We start from the raw sequence: 25,729 nt of genomic DNA on the forward strand, positions 1-25,729 counted from the left end.
GTGTCTCCACCATCAGTGATTGCAGACCGAGCGCCGCCACACGGCAGGTCTAATCTAGAGAGACTCCCTAGCACACGTCCCAGTTGTACAGCCGACTTTGCTAGCGATGGTTCACTGTCTACATACGCTCTCATTTGCAGAGACGACAGTTTAGCATAGCCTTCAGCTACGTCATTTGCTACGACCTAGCAAGGCGCCATATTCAGTTAATATAATGGCTATCTTCAAGATATTCTGAACAGATAATATTGTGAATCATGTGCCGTCAAGAGCTACTTTCAGCATTAATGGATTAAAGTTAAGTATCAAACTAATTATGTCCGCTTTCTGAATTCTCATTCCTTGTCATGTTCCAGACCTCACGTCAGTATAGTTCTTCCCTCTTCACGCCAGCCTGCGTGAGCTAAAACGGGTGCATTTCGGCCTCCCCTCGTAAGACGGTGTTGGCTCTTCTGCTTAAAAAAAAAAAAAAAAAAAAAAAAAAAAAAAAAAAAAAAAAAAAAAAAACAGTTTTAACATTTAATCCTCCAACATGTCCACCAGTGACGTTTATTTCTTATTTTGTGCATATCTTAAATTCAAGCTAGTAATTTACATTTGGCACAAATCACAATTCTTGTGCTTTTTCGGCTGCCACTGTTCTATCATCAGTTAATCGTATTGTTCTAGTTTTACGTCCTTCGTAAACAACAAGCGTCCACGTGGTGCCGCCAAAGCTCATACGCGACACTCCGCTCTACACTCCACTCATCCAAATCCAAATGAAGCTGCTTCAGTGTATAGTGCCACAATAAACTTCGAAATACGACCTCATTTACATTGGGAAGGTGCTGCTCCACTCTACGTACGCAGTTGTTTCGCAGAATGTTTACACGTCCCAGCCACTGGGAGGTGCCGCAGTAGCGCAGTTGCAGAAAAACTGTAGGAGTTTCGTGAATCATTATCTTGGAATCTGGTTGAACTTTCAAGTACTTTTACAAAACCCCTCCTTCAGCCGAGGTATATCGGCCAGTAGATAAGCTACATGCGATTCTGCTCTGTGGCTGTTTATGTTGCCTTTTTCTTAGTCTCTCAGGTGTCCGACTTTCGTGGCTATCAGTCACATGGTCTAGTCACTGCAGGCTTGAGGAGGGAAGGTGGAGGGGGGAGGGGGGTCCCTAAGCCTATGATGTTCATAGTCTCCACCATCCTTGTCCAGTGATTTGAAAGTTATGAGAGCATGTAATATTTTGCCCAATATGTTGTAGCTACATAGTCGCCTCCTCACCTCAGTACGACGAAGTCGAGGTCCAGGTAGAGGCCGCCGTACCTCCATAGCGCGACGAGCCGCATGACGTCAGAGGCGTGGTGCACGGGCCACTTGCTTCTGGCGAGGGCGCCGTTCTCTATGAGTGGAGCGTAGAGCGGCGTGTCTCGCAGGAACTCTGCCAGCACCACGTGCACAGCTGTGGCTCCGGCCGGCAGCCACGTGTCCGAAGTAGGTGCTTCACATGTGTGCAGCACGTAGATGGGTCGTCCACGGTTATACCGCACCGCAGACTCCACAGCGCACGCCTGCCGCGGGCGCAATCCCATCCACGGCAGGTCCTGAAACGTACAGTGCGAGGAGCTCTGTACAAATGGTAACCAACACCCCTTCACCCCTAAGGTTAGGGTCCTTAATTCCGCCCGGGCTGCCAATTTCGTTCCCGTACATACTTCCGGTTTCCTCATTTGGTAACTAACATTCAACTGCTTGAGAATGCGTCTCCTCCTACCACTGTCTTGTTGAAAGTCTGCTATGTGGAGCACATTTAGCTTCCGTCTACGAGAGAATCCTCTTTTTTGCTGATGCGTGGCAGTGCAGCTTTAGTCCAGGCATGAGAACGGATTTGTTTTCCAATATAGGGTTGTAGTTCAGTCGTGTGTTGTAGATGGCGGTAAGTAATCGCTGGACTTTGGCCTGTGTCACTGTAGCGGCCATAAAATAAATCACGATCACTCCAGTCCATGACTATCCCACTGACGCTGGTGCAGCAAACGTAATAGATATTTGGAACAGAAAAAAGGGTCTTGGTTGCACATCTACATGTAATCTTCACATGTGACGTGTTTCGCCTTTTCTAGGTCTCATCGGACAATTGATAACATTTTTCTGATCGTCGAATATAATTAAAACAGTCCCATAGAGCTGTTACCTAACAGAGGGAGAGGTAACGATTAACAAGCTAGAGCCCTGCCTTCGTAGCGAAGATATCGGCTCTCGATGGTATAGAAAAGGAATGTACAGTAACGCGACAGCAATCGTTAAGTGCTACAAAAAGAAAAGCGAGAGCAAGCGACGATGGGTGAAAAGATGGCTTCAAAGGCGTTCTACACGCATCCATTTTAACAAGCTCAGATAAAATTCGGGAGTCACATGACTATTGCAGTAACCGGGCCAAATATATCACAAAATAAGCGTCAAACGAAAAAACTACAAAGAACGAAACTTGTCTAGCTTGAAGGGTGGAAACAAGATAGCGCTATGGTAGGCCCGCTAGATGGCGCTGCCATAGCTCAAACGGATATCAAATGCGTTTTCTTAAATAGGAACCCCCATTTTTTATTACAGATTCGTGTAGCACGTAAAGAAATATGAATTTTTTAGTTGGACCACTTTTTTCGCTTTGTGACAGAGGGCGCTGTAGTAGTCACAAACGTATAAGTACGTAGTATCACGTAACATTACGCCAGTGCGGACCGTATTTGCTTCGTGATACATTACTCGTGTTAAACAAGCCAATTTTTACAATGCTGTTTCTTTATCATCTTCAGACTGCTAGTTCACGTATTAATTCAGAGTTATGTCATCTGGTTATGTGTTGCCCCAACCATCTTCTAACGTGAGATAGGCAACCTGCTTCGATATTTTAAACGGACGACGTGTCTTCGCTACTGGATGACGTTATAGTTTATTGAAGACATACCAAGAACACCTAAGCCGATTGACAACCATGGTGAAGTGAGCTCAGATATCAGTTCTCCACCTAATCCGTATTGCCCAAGGAACAAAAATAGTGTGACACAAAGTGAATGCTGATGGAATCCGTCCTGATCCAGATAGAATTTGAGTAGTCAGAGATTTTCCGACTCTTAGTCACTATCATGATGTGAAATGTGTACGAGCAGTGTGCTCGCAATATAGGTGATACATAAAGGACTTCCGTACCCTTGCAGAAGCTGTTGCAGGAAGACATAAAAATTTCCTGCATCGAGGCACAAGACAAATACTTCCTTGTCTTTAATTTCATGGAGAAATTGACCCTCATCTAACTTTTTTTCGGATGAATCATGTTAGTTCACAAAATAATCGTTATTGGATTTCTGAGAAGCCTAAGGAAATGTACGATGCACCCCTGCATTGTCAGAATATTGGAGTGTGGTGCAGTGTTAGCGGAGAGTGACTAATGGGCCCTATTCTTTCCCAGAAAACACTTATCAGTGAGAGATATGTGGAAAACATTTTGCACCCTTTTTCTGCCATTTGACTGAAGGTTCAAAAATGGTTCACATGGCTCTGAGCACTATGGGACTTAACTTCCGTGGTCATCAGTCCCCTAGAACTTAGAACTACTTAGCGGTCTCGCGGTTCCAGACTGAACCGCCTAGAACCGCAAGGCAACAACGACCGGCAGTTGACTAAAAGGAGAACTTGCTTTCGTGACCGCTCTGCTACGGCACATACAGCCATTTCTTGTGTTGAGTTACAAGAAATTCATGATGTGTTTCAAAACAGAATTATCACTAACAACATAAGGCCTCCTTGTTCCCCACTTAAAGCCGCTGTACTTTTACCTTTGGGAGGCACTGAAAGAGAAAGTGTACAAATCAAATGCACGCACTTTAGATGAACATAAAACTAACATTCTCACGAAATTTCCACCACTTCTCAGAGGGAGCTGCAGAGTGTAATCTCCTAAGCAGGTGGCTGAAGTGCGTGAACAACGAAGGGAAGGAGTTCCAGTATCTCCTTGCTTAATATAGGTTTAAGTATGAGGGCTTATGTATTTTAGAAATTACTTACATCTCAAGCTGTGCTATATTTACTGGGGACCTCCTGCCAGTCATGCCTTGGACACAGCAACTGCCCTAGCCAGGCTGCCGCATGCCATGCAAGCGGTTGCATTAGCGATTGATCACCCTGCAAAAACCAATAGCTGCCGTTTTGTATTTCAGAAGACGCTATAGGCTGAATACATTTTGCCTACAATACCAATTCCGTATCCGTTTTTACTGTAGAATGTGATCATCTAAGGTTTAATTTTACTTTCTGTTTCTTTATTAGTCACCCTATCCAAATGTGAGCTGGAAATTAAAGTGATAGTCTCCTTGGCTTTGGGCATGTTGACCGTGTTTCCGTCTCGGCAGTATGGAGAAACAAATGTAAAGCACTGTTTTTTTTTACTTTTTCGATTTGAAATTTGTCACACTTCTCAAGGGTCTCAATGAAAAGTAATCTACGATTTTTATAGTGAATATCTGATTTAAGCTTAATGAAAGGATGATACGGGGAAATCTAAATAAGTGTAATAAACATAGTTCCAGTTATCTCTGAGATACATGAAGAGTTTTAGTGAGAACTAATGTGATTTTTAAATAATGTGATATTTAAATGTTAATGGATAGTTAGAAGAAAAATTATTTTGCTCAGAAGTAATAAAACTTACACAATTGGTCACACTGACTCCCGCAAATGTGGTTTAGCTCTCAATCCTATAATAATGCACCATCAACAATGTCGACTATATGGAGGAACATACTTCCTGACACAGTAGGTTGAATGGGATACGGGTTCTGTTGCTCTCTAGTCAGAACACGAGGACCAACAGAGTGTCAAAGCATTGAGAATGAAAGGGTACTGCTGATAGTTGAGTTATTTTAGAACATTTGAAGAATACTACTCAACTCTGGTTCTTTAAACCGCTTTTTAAGTATTACAAATTGGAACAAGAGTTTTATTGATATCTTCGTTTCCACTCTGGCCTGCAGTGCATTATTACAAACTTTCTCCACAATACTGTCGACAGACATTTACTTCAGATCGTTAACAAATCTACTCAAAATCTGAAGTTAATATGCTCTCACGCCAAACGGCAAAAACCAATGTGTGAAACACTCAGACAGTCACAATATTCCCTTGACAGTTATTTGTTCTATTTAATATCAGTGATAAATTTTAATCAACTAATTATCGACAGATGTACCTTCTCTGCAGCTGACATTTGCTGATATTATAGCACTACACATCGTTCGAAAGGCCTTCCTGTCGCCGGAAATTTTAGTTACTCCTAACGGTTTGTCAATTGCAATTTTCTGTCTAATTACCATGTTTTCTTGTTTTGCTCTCTTCCGTGACTTGATTAAAAATCTTTCATAAGAACCAAGAGACATCGTTTTTCACTGACCCAACTAACATGAAATATGTCTTTCTTTTTTCAGCCCTTGACGTATCCATTTTTTCCTTTGCTAGTTTCTTTTAGTGTGTCCGTTAGTAAAATGGCAGCAAACTCTTAACCGTTTTCGACGTCTTGGCTTACGTAATTCGAGTGTCTAAACGAAAAACATAGCTACTGATGGTGTGATGATGGTGTCATTAGATTATGTTGATTGTTAATAAACTATGACCATGTGGAGGTGACTTATGTACTGGCGCTGTATGGAAAGAGGTGGACACGACGGCTTGAAGGCCGAAGTTTGAGGACACCACCAGCTCAAGGAAGGCCTTCCCCCCTATAGATGGATGGATGCCCAAATAACCTGACACAAGGGGTGCCCGCATTTCTCCTGCAAACCTTGATGTTCGAATATCTCTGTGACCGTACTTCTTCAGCATTCTAAAGGACAGGATCTTCTTAGTTATAATTATTACACTAATACTTTGTTTCCAAACGTAACGCGGAGGTATATCTCGTTGACAGTCTAAATTCATATTCAGTCATGAATAACTAGATCAATGTTAGTCGAAAATCCGTTTTTCACAGCTGATAGTAAACAAGCTGTTATTGTAATCTGTCTTTGAATACGGTGAAACTTGTTAAATAAGACCCTCATCAGTTATACCCTACGGAAAAATTCAGTTTCACAATTATTCCCTCGCTTCAGATCACATTTTCATATTCTGCCATTGCTGCTACACCGAAAACAAAGACACCACCGATATTATCGTAATGTATGTGAAATTCATTATGCCACCATTCACAATTGTACGCCAGCAAGTAGGAATTTGTTTTGAAATGGGATGGTGTCAGTTTTTTATCGTCATTACAACCTTCACCATTCTACAAAGACTTTCCACTGACATCTCATAAATTATAAATTATAGTGTCTACAAATATAAAAGAATTCCTACAGCTGAAATTACAGAGCTACTTGATCTCTCAGAATTAGAACTAAAACATAATTATTTTAAATTTAATTGTACAACATGTGTGGAGCTAACCATGGACTGTAGCTTATCCAGCTTTTTAGCATAGCATTTTGTTTCCATAGATACTAGAACCTGGAGTTCTTTTCGCTATCCTCTGACTAAAAGTATTCTGTGTTACCATAAATACGTGGATGATACAGTATTGCTTTCACAGGTAACAGAAGAAGACATTAACAATATATGCATGCTGTTCAGTTACTAACATGAGAACATTCAAACTGACAATAAGCTTCTTCTGTCCCAATATTAGCAATAGAGATAGCAGACACTTCATTGATGCATACAGGAAACCTGCCTCCACACAAACTGTTACTTTCCAGATCCGTGTTATAGAGAGTGATCAAATTATAGTCACGTTCAGTAGATTTTAAATGTGAAATAAACACTGTTACCAAATTGCGCAAAGTAATGGGTACACATCATACAAAATACATTTCTTTTATCAAAAATTGTGGAAAAGAGTTGCACAATGTTCACAACAATACACACCATTGATGGTTACAAGAATGTAAACAAGTATGGAATTTGTTGATGACTTGTCATATAAAATAGCAAACATTTTCAAACAATTCAGTGTAAATACTAGTTACGTCAAAATTTATCATTTCAGACACTAAACAAACCAAAAGACAATTTAGCATACTCTGAAGTGTGTAAGATAAATTGCCACAAGTACTACCATTTATACTCAGGTGGAAGTGGCAGCAGTGTTACAGACAGATTTAACGAAAATCTTGCAGGATTTGACTTTTGAAAACCAAACAAACCAGTAGTAGCTGCCCACTTGCTTGGAACTCAACATATTTCTGACATTATTCAAAACGAACCATCGATCCTACACACACAAAACAAAAGCCGAAAACCAGGCATCCTGGAAACTTTAAAATTTTTTGACATAATATTGTTCTGCCAAACCACATATTAAACAAAAAAAAAAGACGTCATAATTCTCAATATTGTCGAGTAATTTTGGCTTACTCTTATTTTAGCTTATCTTCTTTTGCTCGTTTGAAAATTAACTGATTACAAAAAATATTATGTACGAACAGTTTCACTATTTCTCGTAGTAATTTGAGTGCCGTCTATTTACTCCCACATATCAGGTCTATAGTTAAGATCTACCTTAAACGAAAATATTTAGTCAGATAGAATTTCTATTGTCATTGTACTCATACATACGTTTGTTGACAACATATGCGAAATTAAATTTAGATAACTTGGAGGGATTTCGTTATGGGTCATCAGTGAACGGTTTCTCACAGTACGCAAATGTTTTATAGCACTGTAGATTACTTTTACGAGCGAGCATATTTTTTAATATCGTTACTATAGTGTCCGATTCCTTCATCAGGCTATGACGAAAAGATTGATTTAAATCTTAGAAATCCCAACGATGGAGCTTTCGCTCCGAAATACATATCGGCCTTAAAACGCTGAAACATCGATATACAGTCGATGCAGTTTTATCCATAAAATATACATCTTCCACATCTTCGACTGCTTCCCTGTGCCACACTAACGCACTATGGATTCGTTCGGCAGAACAAAAATATACTGCTAAAATGTGAATAATAGTTGAAGACTTTTTTTATTTTTGGCGCTGCCACCTGGCTAACATCTCAGTGGTCATCTTATTTTTTCTAGCTTTACGTGTTGCAAGACATTTATTTTCTCACTTTCCCTGGAACCATCGGAAGAACGAAGACTCTGCCATGGAATGAGTCACTGCAAGCTTGGATATGCCATACACAGAATTCTGAATAGATACATGCCAATAAGAGAACAATATATCTACGACAATATACCGTGCAAGTATAAAACTCTAGGCTACTGTGCTCTAGGCTACTGCGTGGAACGCAAATTGCCGAAAAAAAAAACTCTCGGGTTTCCGGCGGTGTGGTAACACTGAAATTCCAGAACACATCATCTTTTGGTGAAGTGACCAGACATTATGTAAGTCCTCTCATTTCTACGAGAAAGACGACCACCCACTCTCCCTAACTACGGACGACGGAGTACCTTGGGGGGACTAGCAGAAAACGGGGAAGGACAGTTATGGGCCAACTCGTTTCACGTCATACCCTGGACGGGTTATCGCTGATCAGTCGCTATCACGGGATTCCACGCCGTACTGAGCTTGTGACCTCCGTCCCTATGAACAAGTCTTATTATTTTTGATTTCTACAGACTCATCTGTGCCGCTTGTCTTATTAGCCCAGTCAACGAAGTCAGCAAAGGGCGAATAGGAAAAATAAGCTCTACAGTCGTAAATTTTACTTTAGCGAGAGGGGACAGTTCCACGAACAACACCCTAAAAATACTCACCAACAGGGATGAGCAGTTGGATGGCGATGCGTTTTAAGTTCACTTCTTTACGTTTCTCTTTAATAACATGTAAACCGCGGCTTCTAGTGATAACGTGTCCCAGTGCAAAACTGAAGTACTGGGTGATTATAATTAAAGTTAAACTTTCAAAACGCTGTAGAAATAACACCACTGGTCAGAATGGTGTCTAATTGCAGCGGAGTGTTATCGGAGAAGGGAGAAAACGTATGTGAGATGATAAAAAATGGTGTGAAAATTGATCAATAGGTGGCGCTGTATGTCAGAATGTGTATGTGAAAACACTTGTCATGCGCACAACCCACTAAAGTTGGTATAAACACGCCAGGTAAACGGCTTTTTCTCCTTTCGCTTCTGCGACGTTCGCCATGATTATCTCAATGCAGGATCGCGCTCTGCTTGTAAAGCTGTATTGCAAGAATGATAACTGTGCACCCGTCGCTCTGCAGAAGTTCCGGACTCTGAAGGGTGTGAAAAAAGGTGCTGGTCCGATGACTGCCGTGGGTCTGGAGAAAATGATTCGGAAATTCGAAAAGACGGGTTCTTTTGGTAGATTCTACATTAGTGGAAGCAGTGGACACAGCAGTGCAGAAGGAGACGAGTGGCGGTGTGCAAACGTGTAGTGCACGGAGAAATGCCCGAACATTGGACATATCCGCGAGCACGATGAGTATAAGCCTACGAAACATGCTGCTTTGCTATCCATACAAAATTAACCATGTGCCCGAGTTGCTTCCTGTTGCCCTGCCAGCAAGAGGGACCTTTGCTTTAGAATTTCTTGCTCGCATGGAAGTGGACAATGATTGGCCTTTGAAGATTCTGAGGACACACGAACCCCTCTTCCATCTGACATGATATGTCAATACATAGAATTGTCGAATGTGGGCAACGGAAAATCCGCACGCAAATCAGCCAGTACCACTTCATCCTGGAAAGGCCACTGTGTGGTGCGGGTTTATAGTATTGTTTATCATAGGGCTATATTTTTTCTAAAAGACAGATGCTTGCGGTCGTTTTACCTGTACCGTCACTGGTAAGCGCTATGAGTGTCCTTTGCGCAACCACGTCAATCCAGCTCTCCAACAGCGTAGATGTGTGGATGGGATAATTTTTACGCAAGATGGTGCACCTCTGCACATTGTAAACCCATTTAAGCAGTTGCTGAAGTGCCATTTCGGAAATGCTACAACTATCAATCATTATTTCCCAACAGCCTGGCCGTACTGACGACCTGATGTAATCCGTGTGACTTCTGGATGTGGGGCTAACTGAAGGATGTTGGGTACAGTGTTCAGATTGCAAACTTAGCTGCACTGAAGGCTCGCATTGCGCAACACACTCTGAACGTGACCCGGAAACACTTCGATCAGTTGAGGAACATGCTATTTCTCGATTTCAGTTTGTTGCAGAAAACGGTGGATCAAAAGCGTAGCTATGAGTAATATGCTGATGTATCGACTGCAACTAGTACATTTAGAATAAAGAGTAGGGGGAATTATCTATGCGGCCCTAATCTTCAGCAAGTGTCGTAGCTATTTTCGTTGTTAGGATTTCGTCGCCTAACTCGATAAAAATGGAACTCTACTAGTTTCTCTTTCTTGACCGTCTATCTGTCTGGCCAAACCTCATAACACGTTTACCTCGAGTACGGGTAGATATAATAAGCGGAAAGGTATCGCACTTCCTGCGGTATACGGTGCCTTGGTGGTATAAAAAAGTGAGCTTCTATGTCAACGCAATCTAAAGATACGGCCGTTTATGTTCGAGTATAATGTCTTTTCTGGAGACTACAAATCTAGTCTGTAGGAATCAGCATGGGTTTCGAAAAAGACGGTCGTGTGAAACCCAGCTCGCGCTATTCGTCCACGAGGCTCAAGAGGGCCTTAGACACGGGTTCACAGGTAGATGCCGTGTTTCTTGACTTCCGCAAGGCGTTTGACACAGTTCCCCACAGTCGTTTAATGAACAAAGTAAGAGCATACGGACTATCAGATCAATTGTGTGATTTGATTGAGGAGTTCCTAGATAACAGAAAGCAGCATGTCATTCTCAATGGAGAGAAGTCTTCCGAAGTAAAAGTGATTTCAGGTGTGCCGCAGGGGAGTGTCATAGGACCGTTGCTATTCACAATATACATAAATGACCTGGTGGATGACATCGGAAGTTCACTGAGGCTTTTTGCAGATGATGCTGTGGTGTATCGAGAGGTTGCAACAATGGAAAATTGTACTGAAATGCAGGAGGATCTGCAGCGAATTGACGCATGGTGCACGGAATGGCAATTAGGAGTGATTTAAAATGGAATGATCATATAAAGTTGATCGTCGGTAAAGCAGATGCCAGACTGAGATTCATTGGAAGAATGCTAAGGAAATGCAATCCGACAACGAAGGAAGTAGGTTACAGTACGCTTGTTCGCCCACTGCTTGAATATTGCTCAGCAGTGTGGGATCCGCACATGATAGGGTTGATAGAAGAGATAGAGAAGATCCAACGGAGAGCAGCACGCTTCGTTACAGGATCATTTAGTAATCGCGAAAGCGTTACGGAGATGATAGATAAACTCCAGTGGAAGACTCTGCAGGAGAGTCGCTCAGTAGCTCGGTACGGGCTTTTGTTAAAGTTTCGAGAACATACCTTCACCTAAGAGTCAAGCAGTATATTGCTCCCTCCTACGTATATCTCGCGAAGAGACCATGAGGATAAAATCAGAGAGATTAGAGCCCACACAGAAGCATACCGACAATCCTTCTTTCCACGTACAATACGAGACTGGAATAGAAGGGAGAACCGATAGAGGTACTCAGGGTACCCTCCGCCACACACCGCCAGGTGGCCTGCGGAGTATGGATGTAGATGTAGATGTTGAAAATTTAAGTGAAAGCTCAAAGAATGGTTCTAAGAACTTAGCGACCAAATTGGTTAGGTCATCGGTCCCCTAGACACTGAACTACATAAACGTACCCAACCTAAGAACATCTCACACATACATGCCCGAGGTAGGCTGAAGCAGCCGCGCTCTTCGTGACTGAAGCGCTTAGAACCGCACGGCCACCGCACCCTGCGAAACCCTTTTCGCCTCATGTTTACTGATAATATAAACTGTCTAGCGAGGATAAACTGTACTCACCAGCAACTCAGATCGTTTGATCACGGAACTTTTACGAAGCTGTAATCAAATTTGGTTTGGTCTGCAATATCCTCTTATAAACACCTAGGAACGTAGTATGCGACATCCACTTCTGAAAAAAATGAGTGGGAAATCTTACAGGACTGAACTGCTAAGGTCATCAGTCCCTAAGCTTACCCACTACTTAACCTAAATTATCCTAAGGACAAACACACACACCCATGCCCGAGGGAGGACTCGAACCTCCGACGAGACCAGCCGCACAGTCCGTAACTGTAGCGCCTGAGACCGCTCGGCTAATCCAGCGCGGACCACTTCTGAAGACGCTGGCAGATACTGCAGAACCATAAGAAGTAGTTAAGAAATTTTGTTATTTATCCATGCATGACACTTTATTTCAGTATCAATTTAAAGTACCTAGATTTTTGTCTACGGCTAAAAATAAAGAACAAAAAATAAATAAACAGCAAGCAACTTCGATGTTCAAATCAAGTGTAACTGACATGTCGCAGTTACAACATAGTTCCGTTGTTTCACTTACATAACTACTTCTACAGGATTTCTTTGCAATCCAGACTTACGGGCCCGGCTTCAGACTATTTCTCTACCATCCCACTCGAGGCAAAAAGGACCACTTAAATCTTTTCTCACGAGCCCCGAATTACATTATTATCATGGTCATTTCTTTCTGCGTAAGTTCCCGAGGAACTAATGTCTTGGCATTCAGAACAGATGTTGGTGAATTAAATTTCGGGAAAAGATCTCGCAGCAACGAAAAACGCTTTTGTTTTCATGAAAGTCACCCCAACTCGCTTATCAAATCTGGGACTCTCTCTCAACTATTCGTCATTACAAATCGTTGGACGTTTTTGGCGTGCACCGTCAATCACGTCTGTCAAAGATCTCATACCGCCCAGGAATACTATAGCAGCGGACGGACGAACGTAGTGTATTCAGTGTTTTCAGTAGACCTGTTGTGTATTCTTAGTGTGCGGCCAATAAAAAGCAGTCTTTCGTTTGCCTTCCCCGCAAAAGTATGTTTCCGATCGTTCCAGTTTAAGTTTTACTGGTTACTGAGATGAATTGACAGAATTTAGACTTGTGTTTTGTCATGTAACCGAAAGTAATGGTGTGAGGAGCGATCTCCTACATTGGCCGTACACCTCTGGTGATCGTCGAGGGGACACTGAATAGTGCACGGTACATCCAAACCGTCATCGAACCCATCGTTCTACCATTCCTAGACCGGCAAGGGAACTTGCTGTTCCAACAGGACAATGCACGTCCGCATGTATCCCGTGCCACCCAACGTGCTCTAGAAGGTGTAAGTCAACTACCCTGGCCAGCAAGATCTCCGGATCTGTCGCCCACTGAGCATGTTTGGGACTGGATGAAGCGTCGTCTCACGCGGTCTGCACGTCCAGCACGAACGCTGGTCCAACTGAGGCGCCAGGTGGAAATGGCATGGCAAGCCGTTCCACAGGACTACATCCAGCATCTCTACGATCGTCTCCATGGGAGAATAGCAGCCTGCATTGCTGCGAAAGGTGGATATACACTGTACTAGTGCCGACATTGTGCATGCTCTGTTGCCTGTGTCTATGTGCCTGTGGTTCTGTCAGTGTGATCATGTGATGTATCTGACCCCAGGAATGTGTCAATAATGTTTCCCCTTCCTGGAACAATAAATTCACGGTGTTCTTATTTCAATTTCCAGGAGTGTAAATTAGGAGCAAAATCCATTAATATATCGTTATCAGGAAAACCAGCCTTCATAATACAAACTGCCACTACAAGAACGAAAGTTCCCAAACATGTCAATAAGTAGCCTTGGAAAGTGACGCATTCTGTCTACTGAATCGCAACGTACGCCACTTACGAGGGGACCCTCCAAGTGTCATACCAGGATCTTGCTGAATCTTCGCTCAGTGAAAGGGGGACAAAACAAGCGAACACGGGTCTCGGCTTATCTGCATACTCTCGACCGCTTCTGAGAAAACGACAGTCAAAGTTTTCAATGCGCTGTTGCTATAGTATAGATGTAATTGAAGCGGTGGCTCAGCGGCTACCGTCCCGACTTCAGAACATTGCGCCGCGAGTTCGAAACCCTGTTGTTCCCTTTTTGCCGCCTCACTCTCTGAATTATCTACGAATGTTTATTCCAATTTATGTTGGAACAATGTTGTCGTTATTCGCCAATTAATTTACTGGGTAATGAAAGAAGTTAAAAAAATAAACGAATAAGAACATGATGTGAAATGTTTGTGAATGTTTTGCCGCCTTACAGTTTGTAAGGAGGTTCAAAAATATTTCACATTATTTTCTATTTGTTTATTATAATTTTTTATTCATTAATTACACAGAAAGTTAATTTTACGAATAACGACAACATTGGTTCAACATAAATTGGAAAAAAAACATTCGTAGATAATTCTGATACAGAGGGAGGAAATAATAATAATAAAAAAAACAATATGGTCTCGAACTCGGGAATTAAAGTTAAGAAGAAACGATGTTAGGCACCGAGCCACCGCTTCAATTGCATTCTCGGGCGCAAAAGATATCTACACTATAGCAACAGCGCGTGGATAACTTTGACCGTCGTTTTCTCGGATACGGTCCAGTGTCTGCAGATAAGCCGAAACACATGTTCTCTTATTTTGTCCTCTCCTTCACTGAGCACAGTTTCCGAACAAACAGCGTATGGCACCTGGCGAGTTCCCCTCGTTAGTCGAGTCACTTCTTACGCCCAGCGAGAACTGTGTATGCCTCAGAGTAAACTACGCCACTTGGAAACACGGCGAGCGAGGATAAACACGTTTTCCTTCTTATAAGGCAACTTTCTACAGCTAACATTCTTCAGGTTGCCTCAGATATTTCAGAAATGTTTCTTGCTTTAGACCTGCCGTCTATGAAAAACGTCAACAATTCTTTTTACGTAATATTTGACAGGATAGGACGTGACAAGAGCGGACCAGTCGCTTCTGAGAAAAATTACAGATTTTGAGTTGCTCCACTATGTAATGATACGGGTACGGGCTTGCAATCTCTCGTTTATGCCATCGATTTCCGTGTTACACATACTGGGCCATTGCATTATGGTTGCAGTTGTGGAGGATGCAGTCTGTTTCTTACTAGCGCTGTTTTCGCCGCAGATATTAACCGCGACGAATCATTCAGTCAACGTTAAATGGCCATTCTGACTGAGGCAGGAAAGGGCGTTGTAATAGCACTCTATGCAGAGGGATTTTCAAATGGCTATATAGCAAGAACTATGAGTCTTCACAAGTCGACGGTAGCCAGGTGGATTAGACGCAAGGAAGAGGGTATTAACCTGAATGGAAGGCCTCGTGGCCGTCGCCGCAAGACAGCAGCAGTTCAGGATCGGCAGATACACCGTTTCAGTGAGAACTACCCATTCGTCAACGCACGACAAATTCAGTTGACTTTGGGTCTCAATGTTATCAGTAAAAATGTCACTCGTCGTCTAAGGGAAGGTGGACTGAGAGCAAGAAGCGCTGCTGTGAAAGAGACATTGATTATTTCCCATAGCCTTGCTTTTGCTGCTGCTTTTGCTCCAGTCTTGGGAGCGAGTGATTTTCGTGGACGAAGAAGTATTCTCTACGGCATCAACCCTTTACCGGCCAAAAGGTGCTAAGTATAATCCAAATACATTTACAGTTAACGAAGAAGTGGCAGGGAGTCGGTAACGGTACGGGTATGGACATCGGCCGAAGGGTGTGGGCTGCTGTGGGAAGTGGATGGAAGACACGATGCGCGGAATTAGATACCAGTTGTAGAGGGCGTGGTTTTGCCTACGGTGATGCGTTTCTTTCGTCCTTGGCTCAGTGTTTTCGTGTTGTAGTGCGAAGTCACTCTAACGGCCGCGGTGTGAATCTACAATTTACTGGCGATGAGCGGCATTAGAGACAAGACAAATCGCTCGTCGTGTTGTTCCGAGGGTGTAATTGGAATCGTTGGTTGTCGGTCTTGAATTAATTCTCTGCACTGCTGTATATCAAAAACCGGTTTAAATAAGCGTCGTCAGCCTCAAGTTGAGCTACGAGAGTAGGCTAATCTTCCACGCCCCGAAAGTCAGTAATTAACGCTCTTTAGCAATCCAACGACTATCAGAACGATTCCGGACCCCAACCAATAGATTTGAACAGCTGATCGACTACACGATTTCATGAGCCAATCAGAAACAGGAGCTGAACGTAGGCATTTTCTTTGTCCATTTCCCCCGCCCGCCCCCCCCCCCCCTCCTCCCCCGTCTCCCTAATGGACATCCTGTAAGGTGACGCTTCCTGGTAGTCTTTTAGAACCTTACCTGAGGCTCACTAGGGAACAGCTGAACAGTTGAGTTTTTCAGAGAAATAGATCTGTCATTTGTGAATCTAGGAGGAACTATCTGGATTGCTTTATTATGGATATAAAATGTCATTTATAATACTTTCTTGTTCTTAATACTGATTGAGAAGGAGGAATTGGAAACGCAGTTTTTTCCTCAGTTATCAGAGCTCGATTTCTGGAGAACGATTTTCTTTAGAGTAAATCCCACATCCATGATTTAGCGTAAAGTTTAGAGCATTTTGTGATGTGATTTGCACCTTAGACAACACGAAGTCGCACATCGTTTCTAACAAAAAAAAAAAAAGAATGACACTAGTGAGTAATTTATTTTCCTGTAGCTGCCGAATCTGCTGAAATGTATTTGCTTTCGAGGCACAAAACAGCATGCTGAGCAAGAGGAAAGTAACTTTTATTTCAAGGTAGTGCTCATCTTGCGTTTTTGAGCAAACGGTGTGAGGTTAGGAATGTCAGCTATCGTGCTAGCAAGCAAATTAATTTTCAGTGAACAGTGTTGGTAATTTCAAACGGTTATTTTTTCCCGAGGAGAGTAGTAATTTATTTTTTTGGGTTTTCCACGTCGAACATTCATCTACAGCTACATGATTGCTCCGCAAATCACATTTAAGTGCCTGGCAAAGGGTTCATCGAACCACCTTTACAATAATTCTCTATTATTCAAACTCGTACATGCGCAAAATAAAGAAACGAATACCTCTATATTTCGGTGCCAGTTCTGATATTCCTTATTTTATTATGGTGATCGTTTCTTCGTATGTACGACGGCGTCAACAAAATATTTTCGCTTTTGGAGGAGAAAGGTCGTGATTGAAATTTCGTGAGAAGACTCCGCCGCAACGAAAAACGCTTTTGTTTTAATGAAGTCCATCTCAAATCCTGTAGCGTTTCAGTGACGCTCTCTACCCTTTTTCACGATTATAGAAAACTTACTGTCCTCTGAACTTTCTCGATGTACTCCGTCAATCCTATCAGGTAAGGATATCACACCGCGCAGCAGTATTCTAAAAGACAACCGTAGTGTAGGCACTCTCCTTTGCAAATCTGTTACATTTTCTAAGTGCCCCGCCAGTAAAACGCTGCCTTTGGTTAGCCTTCCCAACAACATTTTCTATGTCTTCCTTCCAATTTAAGTTTTTCGTAACTGTAATTTCTCGGTATATACTTTAACGGATTTCTGTTAGCACTCATGTGACACACTTCTCATTATTTAGGATCGATTTTCAATTTTCGCACCATACAGATATCGTTTGTAAATCGTTTTTTATTTATTTTTTTGTTCTTCAGATGACTTTACTACTCAATAAACTACAGCATCATCAGCAAACAATCTAAGACGACTGCTCAGATTGTCTCCTACTTCGTTTATATAGAATAGTGGCAGCAAATGGCTTATAACACTACCTTGGGGAACGCCAGATATCACTTCTGTTTTACTCTACGACTTCCCATCAGTTACGAAGTACTGTGACCTCTTTCACAGAAAATCACGAATCCAGTCAAATAACTGAGACGATATTCCACAAACACGTAATTTCACTACAAGCCGCTTGTGTGGTACACTCTCATAAGCCCTCTGGAAATCGAGAAAAACGTAATCAATTTGGAATCGCTTGTCGATACTCAACACTTCGTGTGTGTGTGAAGAGCTAGTTGTGTTTCAATGGACTTTGTTTTCTAAATCCGTGCCAACTGTGTGTCAATACACCGTTCTCTTCCTGGTAGTTCATAATGTTCGAACACAATATGTGGTTCAAAAAATGGCTCTGAGCACTATGGGACTTAACATCTGAGGTCATCAGTTCCCTAGAACTCAGAACTACTTAAACCTAACTAACCCAAGGACATCACACGCATCCATGCCCGAGGCAAGATTCGAACCTGCGGCCTTAGCGGTCGCGCGGTTTCAGACTGTAGTGCCTAGAACCGCTCGGCCACTCCGGCCGGCCACAATATATGGTTCAAACGGCTCTGAGCACTATGGGACTTAACATCTGAGGTCATCAGTCCCCTAGAACTCAGAACTGCTTAAACTTAACTAACCTAAGGACATCACACACATCCATGCCCGAGGCAGGATGTGAACCTGCGGCCTTAGCGGTCGCGCGGTTCCAGACTGTAGCGCCTAGAACCGCTCGGCCACTCTCCGGCCGGCCACAATATATGGTTCAAATGGCTCTGAGCACTATGGGACTTAACATCTGAGGTCATCAGTCCCCTAGAACTCAGAACTACTTATACCTAACTAACCCAAGGACATCACACACATCCATCCCCGAGGCAGGATTCGAACCTGCGACCATAGCGGTCGCGCTGTTCCAGACTGTAGCGCCTAGAACCGCTCGGCCACTCCGCCCGGCCACAATATATGTTCCAAAATCCTGCTGCATATCGATGTTAATTATATGGGCGTGTAATTTTGTGGATTTAGTGGACAAGCTCTCTGGCTTATTGGTTGATAATTTTCAGTGCTAATCCGGTGCTTCACCATCGATTTGTCTAATTTGCTCTTCACCTATGGATTGAAGCATTCAGAGAACTCTTGAAGCATGGCAGGTAGCTTCTTCTGTTGTTTCTTAGTGAGATCTGGTGATAGTCGAGCTAGAAAATCTTGTCTCGTAGTGGTAGCCCTAATTTCGCCCACAGACTTTGCATCGGAGGTTTCTATGACGTTCGCTGTTCTGCAATTAACGACTCAGCGTTTGCTACGCACATGCGTCTTGGAAGGATCTGCGGTTCTCGGCGACAGTTCACGGTCCACAATTCACCGGATCCGTTCTTAAACGAGGCGACAGAAGCTTGGATGACCAAGTTATTCTTCAGTGGTATGTTTCCGTTACATTCCACTACAAGATCCATGGGTTATAGCATGGCATGACACATCACTACGTTTCTAGCGCTGACTGCAGGAATGATCACTTCATCCAGCACACATAGTCTCCACACACTCGGATGCGCAGCTGCATGTTCTCAGTATCACGTCTAGCATCTTCGAGCTACCACAATCTATAATTGCTTGAGAAGCTTTCAAAAAGTCCCATCCGAGAATGACGTCATGACTACACTCTTGTAAGACGATGAATTCTAAGGGCTGTGTATGGCCACTTACACGAATGACACATCTTCCTGTAGGTTTTAGATATTTCCCATCAGCCATCTCCAGCAGAGATGTTTTGCTGTCGATGAATACGCTTTTCTGCAACTGCCGACGGTACTTCTCCGAAATGACTGAATATGACGCTCCAGAGTCCACAAGAGCATGGGCTCGTCGGCCATCCATCCATGAGGATATCGACGTAGTTTCCTCATTTTTGTCTTCGGCAGCCTTACCTCCAAAGAAGGTTGCGCTCTCTCGTTTACCAGGTTGCGGTGGTTAGGTGATCGGCTAGAGCTTCTAAACGGCGATTGGGGAGCGTCTTCTCCAGCGGATAGCTTTCAGCGATGGTGACCTACGTCGTCCTGCACCCACAACTTGTTGGTTCATCTTCGTCGTCCCGGAGTTGGCGTCGGCTAAGATCGGTCTGCTGTCTTCTGGCGTCACCAAATATCAGCCGCCTTTCTCGACAATAGCGCACCACATGTCCAGGTCGTCCGCAGTGGAAACATACTGGTATGTTATCTAGGGTCCTCCAGACATCAGTCTTCCTTGGTGCCCAAACAGGTTTCTCATGCGGCATCGTTGGAAAGGAACTTCTCCTGGACCTCAACTTTTTTACCGTTTTAAAGGGAAATGAAGGAGGAGACATTGGGTTCAATGTCTGTTCCACTTCCTCCTTTATGACCGCTTGAAGCGTCTCGGTTTTTTGCTCGCTGTGAAATCCAAGTGCCTTCTGAACTTCCTCTCTCACTATCTGACGAAGAACACTTGTAAAATCAGTTTCTTCCTCCATCACAGATATCTATACGGCTTTTGGAAGCTGTTCAAACTTCTTGGGTGTAATTCTTTTTTGATGCATTGTCTCGATATATTGGCACCATTTTATGAAGTCGTCTGCTGTCGAAACCTCCTTCAGTAGTAGGGCTTGATACATGTCTTCAGCAACACCCTTTCTGAGATGTGCTACCTTATCTTCCTCCATCAATCCAGGAACGACTATTTTACACAGCTCCAAGACGTCTTGAATGTAGGATGCTGTCGTTTCTCCTGGACGCTGTGCCCTGCACTTCAATTTTTCTTCAGCCTTGCTCTTCTGTCGTATTGTGTCGCCGAAATACTTGCACAGTTCCGCCTGGAACACTTCCCAGCTTGTGATCTTCTCCTCGTGTTCTCATACCTTTCCTTGGCAGTGCTCTCAAGAAAAATACGTTAGCTAAACATACGGTCTCATCCCATTTGTTGAATCTGGCTACACACTTATATACCTTCAGCCAATTGTTCGGATCTTAGTCATCGTCACCAGACAACCCGAAAGGATGTCTCATGTAGTGGGACACAGTTGCTCAGTTGCTGTCATCGTGACGTCCTCTTCTTCATGTGCCTGCGATAGATTGCGATTTGTTGAATATGGCTCGTACTCGTGTTTCTCGCCACGTAAACCGCGGCTCTGTCGTGGCACGATGGGAGCCACTGTGTCGTCGATAATGTGCACTATCACAAGTTCCAATACCCAGAGCCTCCACCGGAATAATGTCGCGTAGAGGAAGGTGTAGGCAGTTGAATGACCAACACTAACTTCACTTAACGAAGGTTTATTCAGCACTTGCACATACAAGAGCGTGGAAAGAACTGCCTCCGGCCAGAACACGTACGGTATACAGCTACGAAACATTCCAGTACAATGATTCTTGCCATTTTTGGATACTTCTAGAATGTACTCGAAGCGAAGAGAGAAATTAAAATGTTTCAGTTCAGGTGAGTGTTGAACTCATGGCCCACCATAAAACAACCTAGTATCATAACCACTACATTACAGCGACTGCGCTACTAGGTTTCTTCTGCGACAATATTGCTTTTATGAATTGAGATGTTCTATTCGTGGTCCCAAATACTTAACGTTGTATTCTCCTTTAACTGTTTTATTTCGTTGTGTCAGAAGGTAAGAGTTAAAACATCTGTTCTCATGGGGAAAACAACACTGTGTCTTTATTGAATGTTATCAAAGCTTAATGGCAAACAGCTTGTCTAGAATATAGCTATGTATTTATATGAAACTTGAGCTTTTTCCCGCCTTAAGACAACTCAGTGAAATGAAGCGAGGTAGAGTCCTCGAGAAAAAATGTTAATATTTTAAAATGTTTGATGTTCTGTCATAACATTAAGAGAACTAGTATGATTTATTCCTATACTTGTATCGTCTACAACAATGCCAAAATTTGAATTTCCGTTACAGCCGAATGTGATTGGACTGACAGCTTGGGTGACAATTTTACCAAAGTATAAGGGGCAGTGAGATGAAAACTGAATACCCGCAATGGCACCATGGAACGGTTCCATTCAAAATATTCGCCACACATGTTAAGAATTTATCCCACTGGGAGACGAGGCGACAAATTTCTGTTTTGTAGAACACGTTTGGCTGCTGACGAGTCCACATCGCACCAGTTCTTGCACTTACTCATCTTACTGAAGCCGTCGTCCATGCATATCTTTCTTCAGGTCGCCAAAGCTGTGAAAATCACATGGTGAATGATCCAGCCTGTTCGGAGGATGTTGCAGTGTTTGCTAACCAAGTCACTGAAGCGATTGACGATGGGAAGGAGGGGGGAGGCGTTATCGTGGAACAGGATGCTTCCCCTGCCTTTTGACTTTAAGGCGCGTCGCATTTTCTGCAAGTCCTCATGGTGCTGCGCAACGATTGTGGTGCACTCTCGAGGGTCTCGAGAAGTAGAGGGCCCTAGCAGCCGAAGAAGAAGGTTATCGTGACCTTACCGGAACATATTTGAAAAGATTTTGAGTTCTTTGGTGGGGAAATGTGGGCTGTTTCCACAGTTGGCTTTGGCGTTTGCCCTCGGGCTGTCTGAATGCTGTCGGACGAATCATCCTGTCCCACCATAACGCCCGGCCCCCAACACTGCCAATCGGAGGAAGGATACGCTTAAGAAGTTTAGCTGGGAAACACTGCAATATCCTCCGTACATCCGTCATTCACCGTGTGATTTTTACACCTTCGGCGACCTGAAGAAAAACTTACTTGGGAGTCGGTTGCAGTGGGACGAAGAAGGGCGAGACTAAGTGCGTTTGTGGATCTGCCGGTGGCCGCCTGCTTTCTACGAAACAGCAACTGATCTTCTCGTCTCCCAGTGGTAAATGTTTGAACACGTGTGGTGATTACTTTTGAATGGAAACATTTCACGGCCAAATTGTCACGGTTCTTCGGTTTTCATTTGAGTGTCCTTCTTAATTTCCTCTCACAAGCGTAGATGGCTTACCTTTATCAACGGCAATGTAATATCAGATTTGGTCATCTGTAAAGGAGCGCAGACCTAAAAACTTCTCTCATTTACAAGTGGAGGTACTTACCTCAATAGCACACGTTGTCTCTATGAAGAATATATTGGCAGCCCCTCGCTCGGGTAGGAAGCGACGCTCTTCTAGCCACATCGTGTACTTGGGGAAACGAGCAGAGGACCAAGTAATGAAGATCACAGTACACAGCAGCAAAGCCATGTACGTTCTCCGTATATACAGATAGTTGAGAGTGCTTGAAACGGACTGCCGCACGAGCAGTGGAATTTGGACTTTCTTCATTTGGCAGAGGTAAAACTAACTGCACGTACGGTTGGCAGCCTTACCTGTGGAAAGAGAGATACGAAAGTCTTATTACGGAGTAAGAGGCGGTAATTATGAAAATTGGGTACTATGGGTGTGTACTCAGCCTTAGAAAATATTTCTACGCAGCAAGTACGCAGTCTAAAGAATAATTTGACAAAACCATTATTACCATAGAGAAATGGATCATGGAGAGTCCTAAAGGCAGTTTAGTGTATGTGTGAGGGCTCCTGGTGTGTAATCTGTTGATGCTGATACTTCAAAAAATTTCTGCTTATAGGAGTGTGAGAGAATTTTAAAGGGGGTAGGACGTCAAACGGGACGACTTGGAGCAAGAGAGGCATCTCAGGAAATTTTAATTTCCAATGTCTATACTTTTACAAATAAATTCATTAAACTTTGCCAGCATCACCACGAAGGATTCAAGATTCACACCCATTGCAGTGAAAGTTAGAAAACATAAAAAATAAATTTTGTTACGTGCGAAACTTCATTATTTTTTCACTTACAAATGGCTGCATTTGTTCCTTTGGGTACACTTTTCTTCATAAGCTAGAGAGATTATTCGATGAATTTTGCACAGCATACAAACCATACTTACAGGTCTATGAAACTCTAGAATTTATTTAATTTATAAATAAACGAATGCTGTTACATTTTAAACTTCATGTTTAGAAAAAAACACAAATTTCTTACTTAATTACCTCAATTTTTACCACAGTTTTTAATAGATTTGTAAAAATCTAGAGTTCCATACACCTTTGAGTATGGTTTGTACGCTGTGCAAAATTAATGGAAGAATATCTCTTACTTATGAAGAAAAGTGTACCTATAGCAACAAATGCTGCCATTAGTACGTGAAAAAAATGATGAAATTTCACATGTAAAAAAATTTGTTTTGTTATGTTTTCGAACTTCCACTACTGTGAGTGTAAATTCTGAATCCTTCCTGCTCATTCTGACAAAGTTTTGTGAACTTATTTGAAAAGTATAGACAGTGGCAATTAAAATGTCCTGTGATGCCTCTCCTGCCCCAAGTCGGCTCGTTTGACGTCCTACCCCCCCTTTAACACTGGCAACCACTCGAAACCAACAATAAGACCAGACGCTTGATTTCACATTACCATACAGAGTAAACACTAAACTTTAACCCACACTTTAATTATTGACTTACTGAGTTCAATATGTTAAAAACGTATTCTGCATTGATGATACTGAAATTGGAGGCCACAGAATTAAAAAAATATTTTTCTTCATTGCGTACCTCAAATGCATGAAGCACGAGTCAGATGTTGCACCACGAAGGGACAGAAGAGTGCAGCAACACTGATGTGACAAAAGTCGTGGGATACCTTCTTATATCGTGTTGGACCTCCTTTTCTCCGATGTACAGCAGCAAGTCGACATGACATAGATTCAATAAGTCGTTGTAAGTCCCCTGCAGGTATAATGAGCCATTCTGCTTGTATAGACCTCTGTATAACTGTGTAAGTGTTGACGGTGCAGGATGTGTGCACGAACTGACCTCTCGATAATGTCTCATGTATGTTCGATTGGATGCATGTCGGGCCGGGCCGGAGTGGCCGAGTGGTTCTAGGCGCTACAGTCTGGAACCGCGCGACCCCTACGGTCGCAAGCTCGAATCCTCCCTCGGGCATGGATGTGTGTGATGTCCTTAGGTTAGTTAGGTTTAAGTAGTTCTAACTTCTAGGGGACTGATGACCTCAGAAGTTAAGTCCCATAGTGCTCAGAGCCATTTGATCAAATGGTTAAAATGGCTCTGAGCACTATGGGACTTAACATCTGTGGTGATCAGTCCCCTAGAACTTATAACTATTTAAACCTAACTAACCTACGGACATCACACACATCCATGCCAGAGGCAGGATTCGAACCTGCGACCGTAGCAGTCACGAGGTTGCCATTTGATCCTTTGATTCATGTCGGGCTACTTGGTTGGCCAGATCATTGGCTCGCATTGTCCAGAATGCTCTTCAAACAAATGACGAGAAAATTTAGCCCGGTGACATTGCTCATTGTCATCCACATACCGTCGTGAAATGCCTGAAAATTGTCTCCAAGTAGCAGAACATTACCATTCCCAACCATTCACATTATAGGTGGACCAGAGGACCAAGTCCTCACTATTATGGAGCCACCACCAGCTTGCACAGTGACTTGTTTGCCAGGCGCTAGGCGTTTCAGTCCGGAACGGCGCTGCTTCTACAATCGCAGGTTCGAATCCTGATCGGGCATGGATGTGTGTTACGTCCTTAGATTAGTTAGGTTTAAGTAGTTCTAGCTCTAGGGGACTGATAACCTCAGATGTTAAGTCCCATAATGCTCAGAGCCATTTTTGAAGAATGACTAGTATACGGCTTGTTTCAAGGAGGTAATAGGGTGTGCGTCGCAATCGAACCTACTATCGGGTCATACCAACTGAAATCAACACTCATCTAGCCAGGGCTCGGGTTTCCAGGCGTCTAGAGACCAACCGAAATGGTCACGAGCCTAGCAGAGGCGCTACTGGTGATATCGTGCTGTTAGCAGAGGTCCTCGCGTCGTTCGTGAGCAGTCACGGCCCATGAACGCCGAGTTTCACCGAACTGTCCTAACGGAACGTTCGTCGTTCGCCGAACACTGTAGTATGCGATTATTTCAGCCAGTTTTGCATGTCTGTTACTACTGCAACTCTATGCAAACGCCGCTGCTCTCAGTCGTTAAGTGATGG

At 43.1% G+C, this 25,729-nt stretch overlaps 1 protein-coding gene across 4 annotated transcripts in view; it reads right to left on the reverse strand.

Annotated features, from left to right (window-relative positions):
* Positions 1-25,729, reverse strand: part of LOC126336704 (lactosylceramide 4-alpha-galactosyltransferase-like) — a 125,836-nt gene that overhangs the window by 49,324 nt on the left and 50,783 nt on the right. For all 4 annotated transcript variants that reach the window (XM_050000668.1, XM_050000667.1, XM_050000665.1 and 1 more), the window contains exons 2-3: positions 22,750-23,021; positions 1,268-1,587 (exon numbers count right to left, since the gene is read on the reverse strand). In XM_050000668.1, coding sequence (XP_049856625.1) covers positions 1,268-1,587; positions 22,750-22,977 — 548 coding nt within the window. In that variant the 5' untranslated portion in view covers positions 22,978-23,021. The remainder of the gene's footprint in view (positions 1-1,267; positions 1,588-22,749; positions 23,022-25,729) is intronic.

The sequence above is a fragment of the Schistocerca gregaria genome, chromosome 2, assembly GCF_023897955.1.
Source record: "Schistocerca gregaria isolate iqSchGreg1 chromosome 2, iqSchGreg1.2, whole genome shotgun sequence".
Lineage (NCBI taxonomy): Eukaryota > Metazoa > Arthropoda > Insecta > Orthoptera > Acrididae > Schistocerca > Schistocerca gregaria.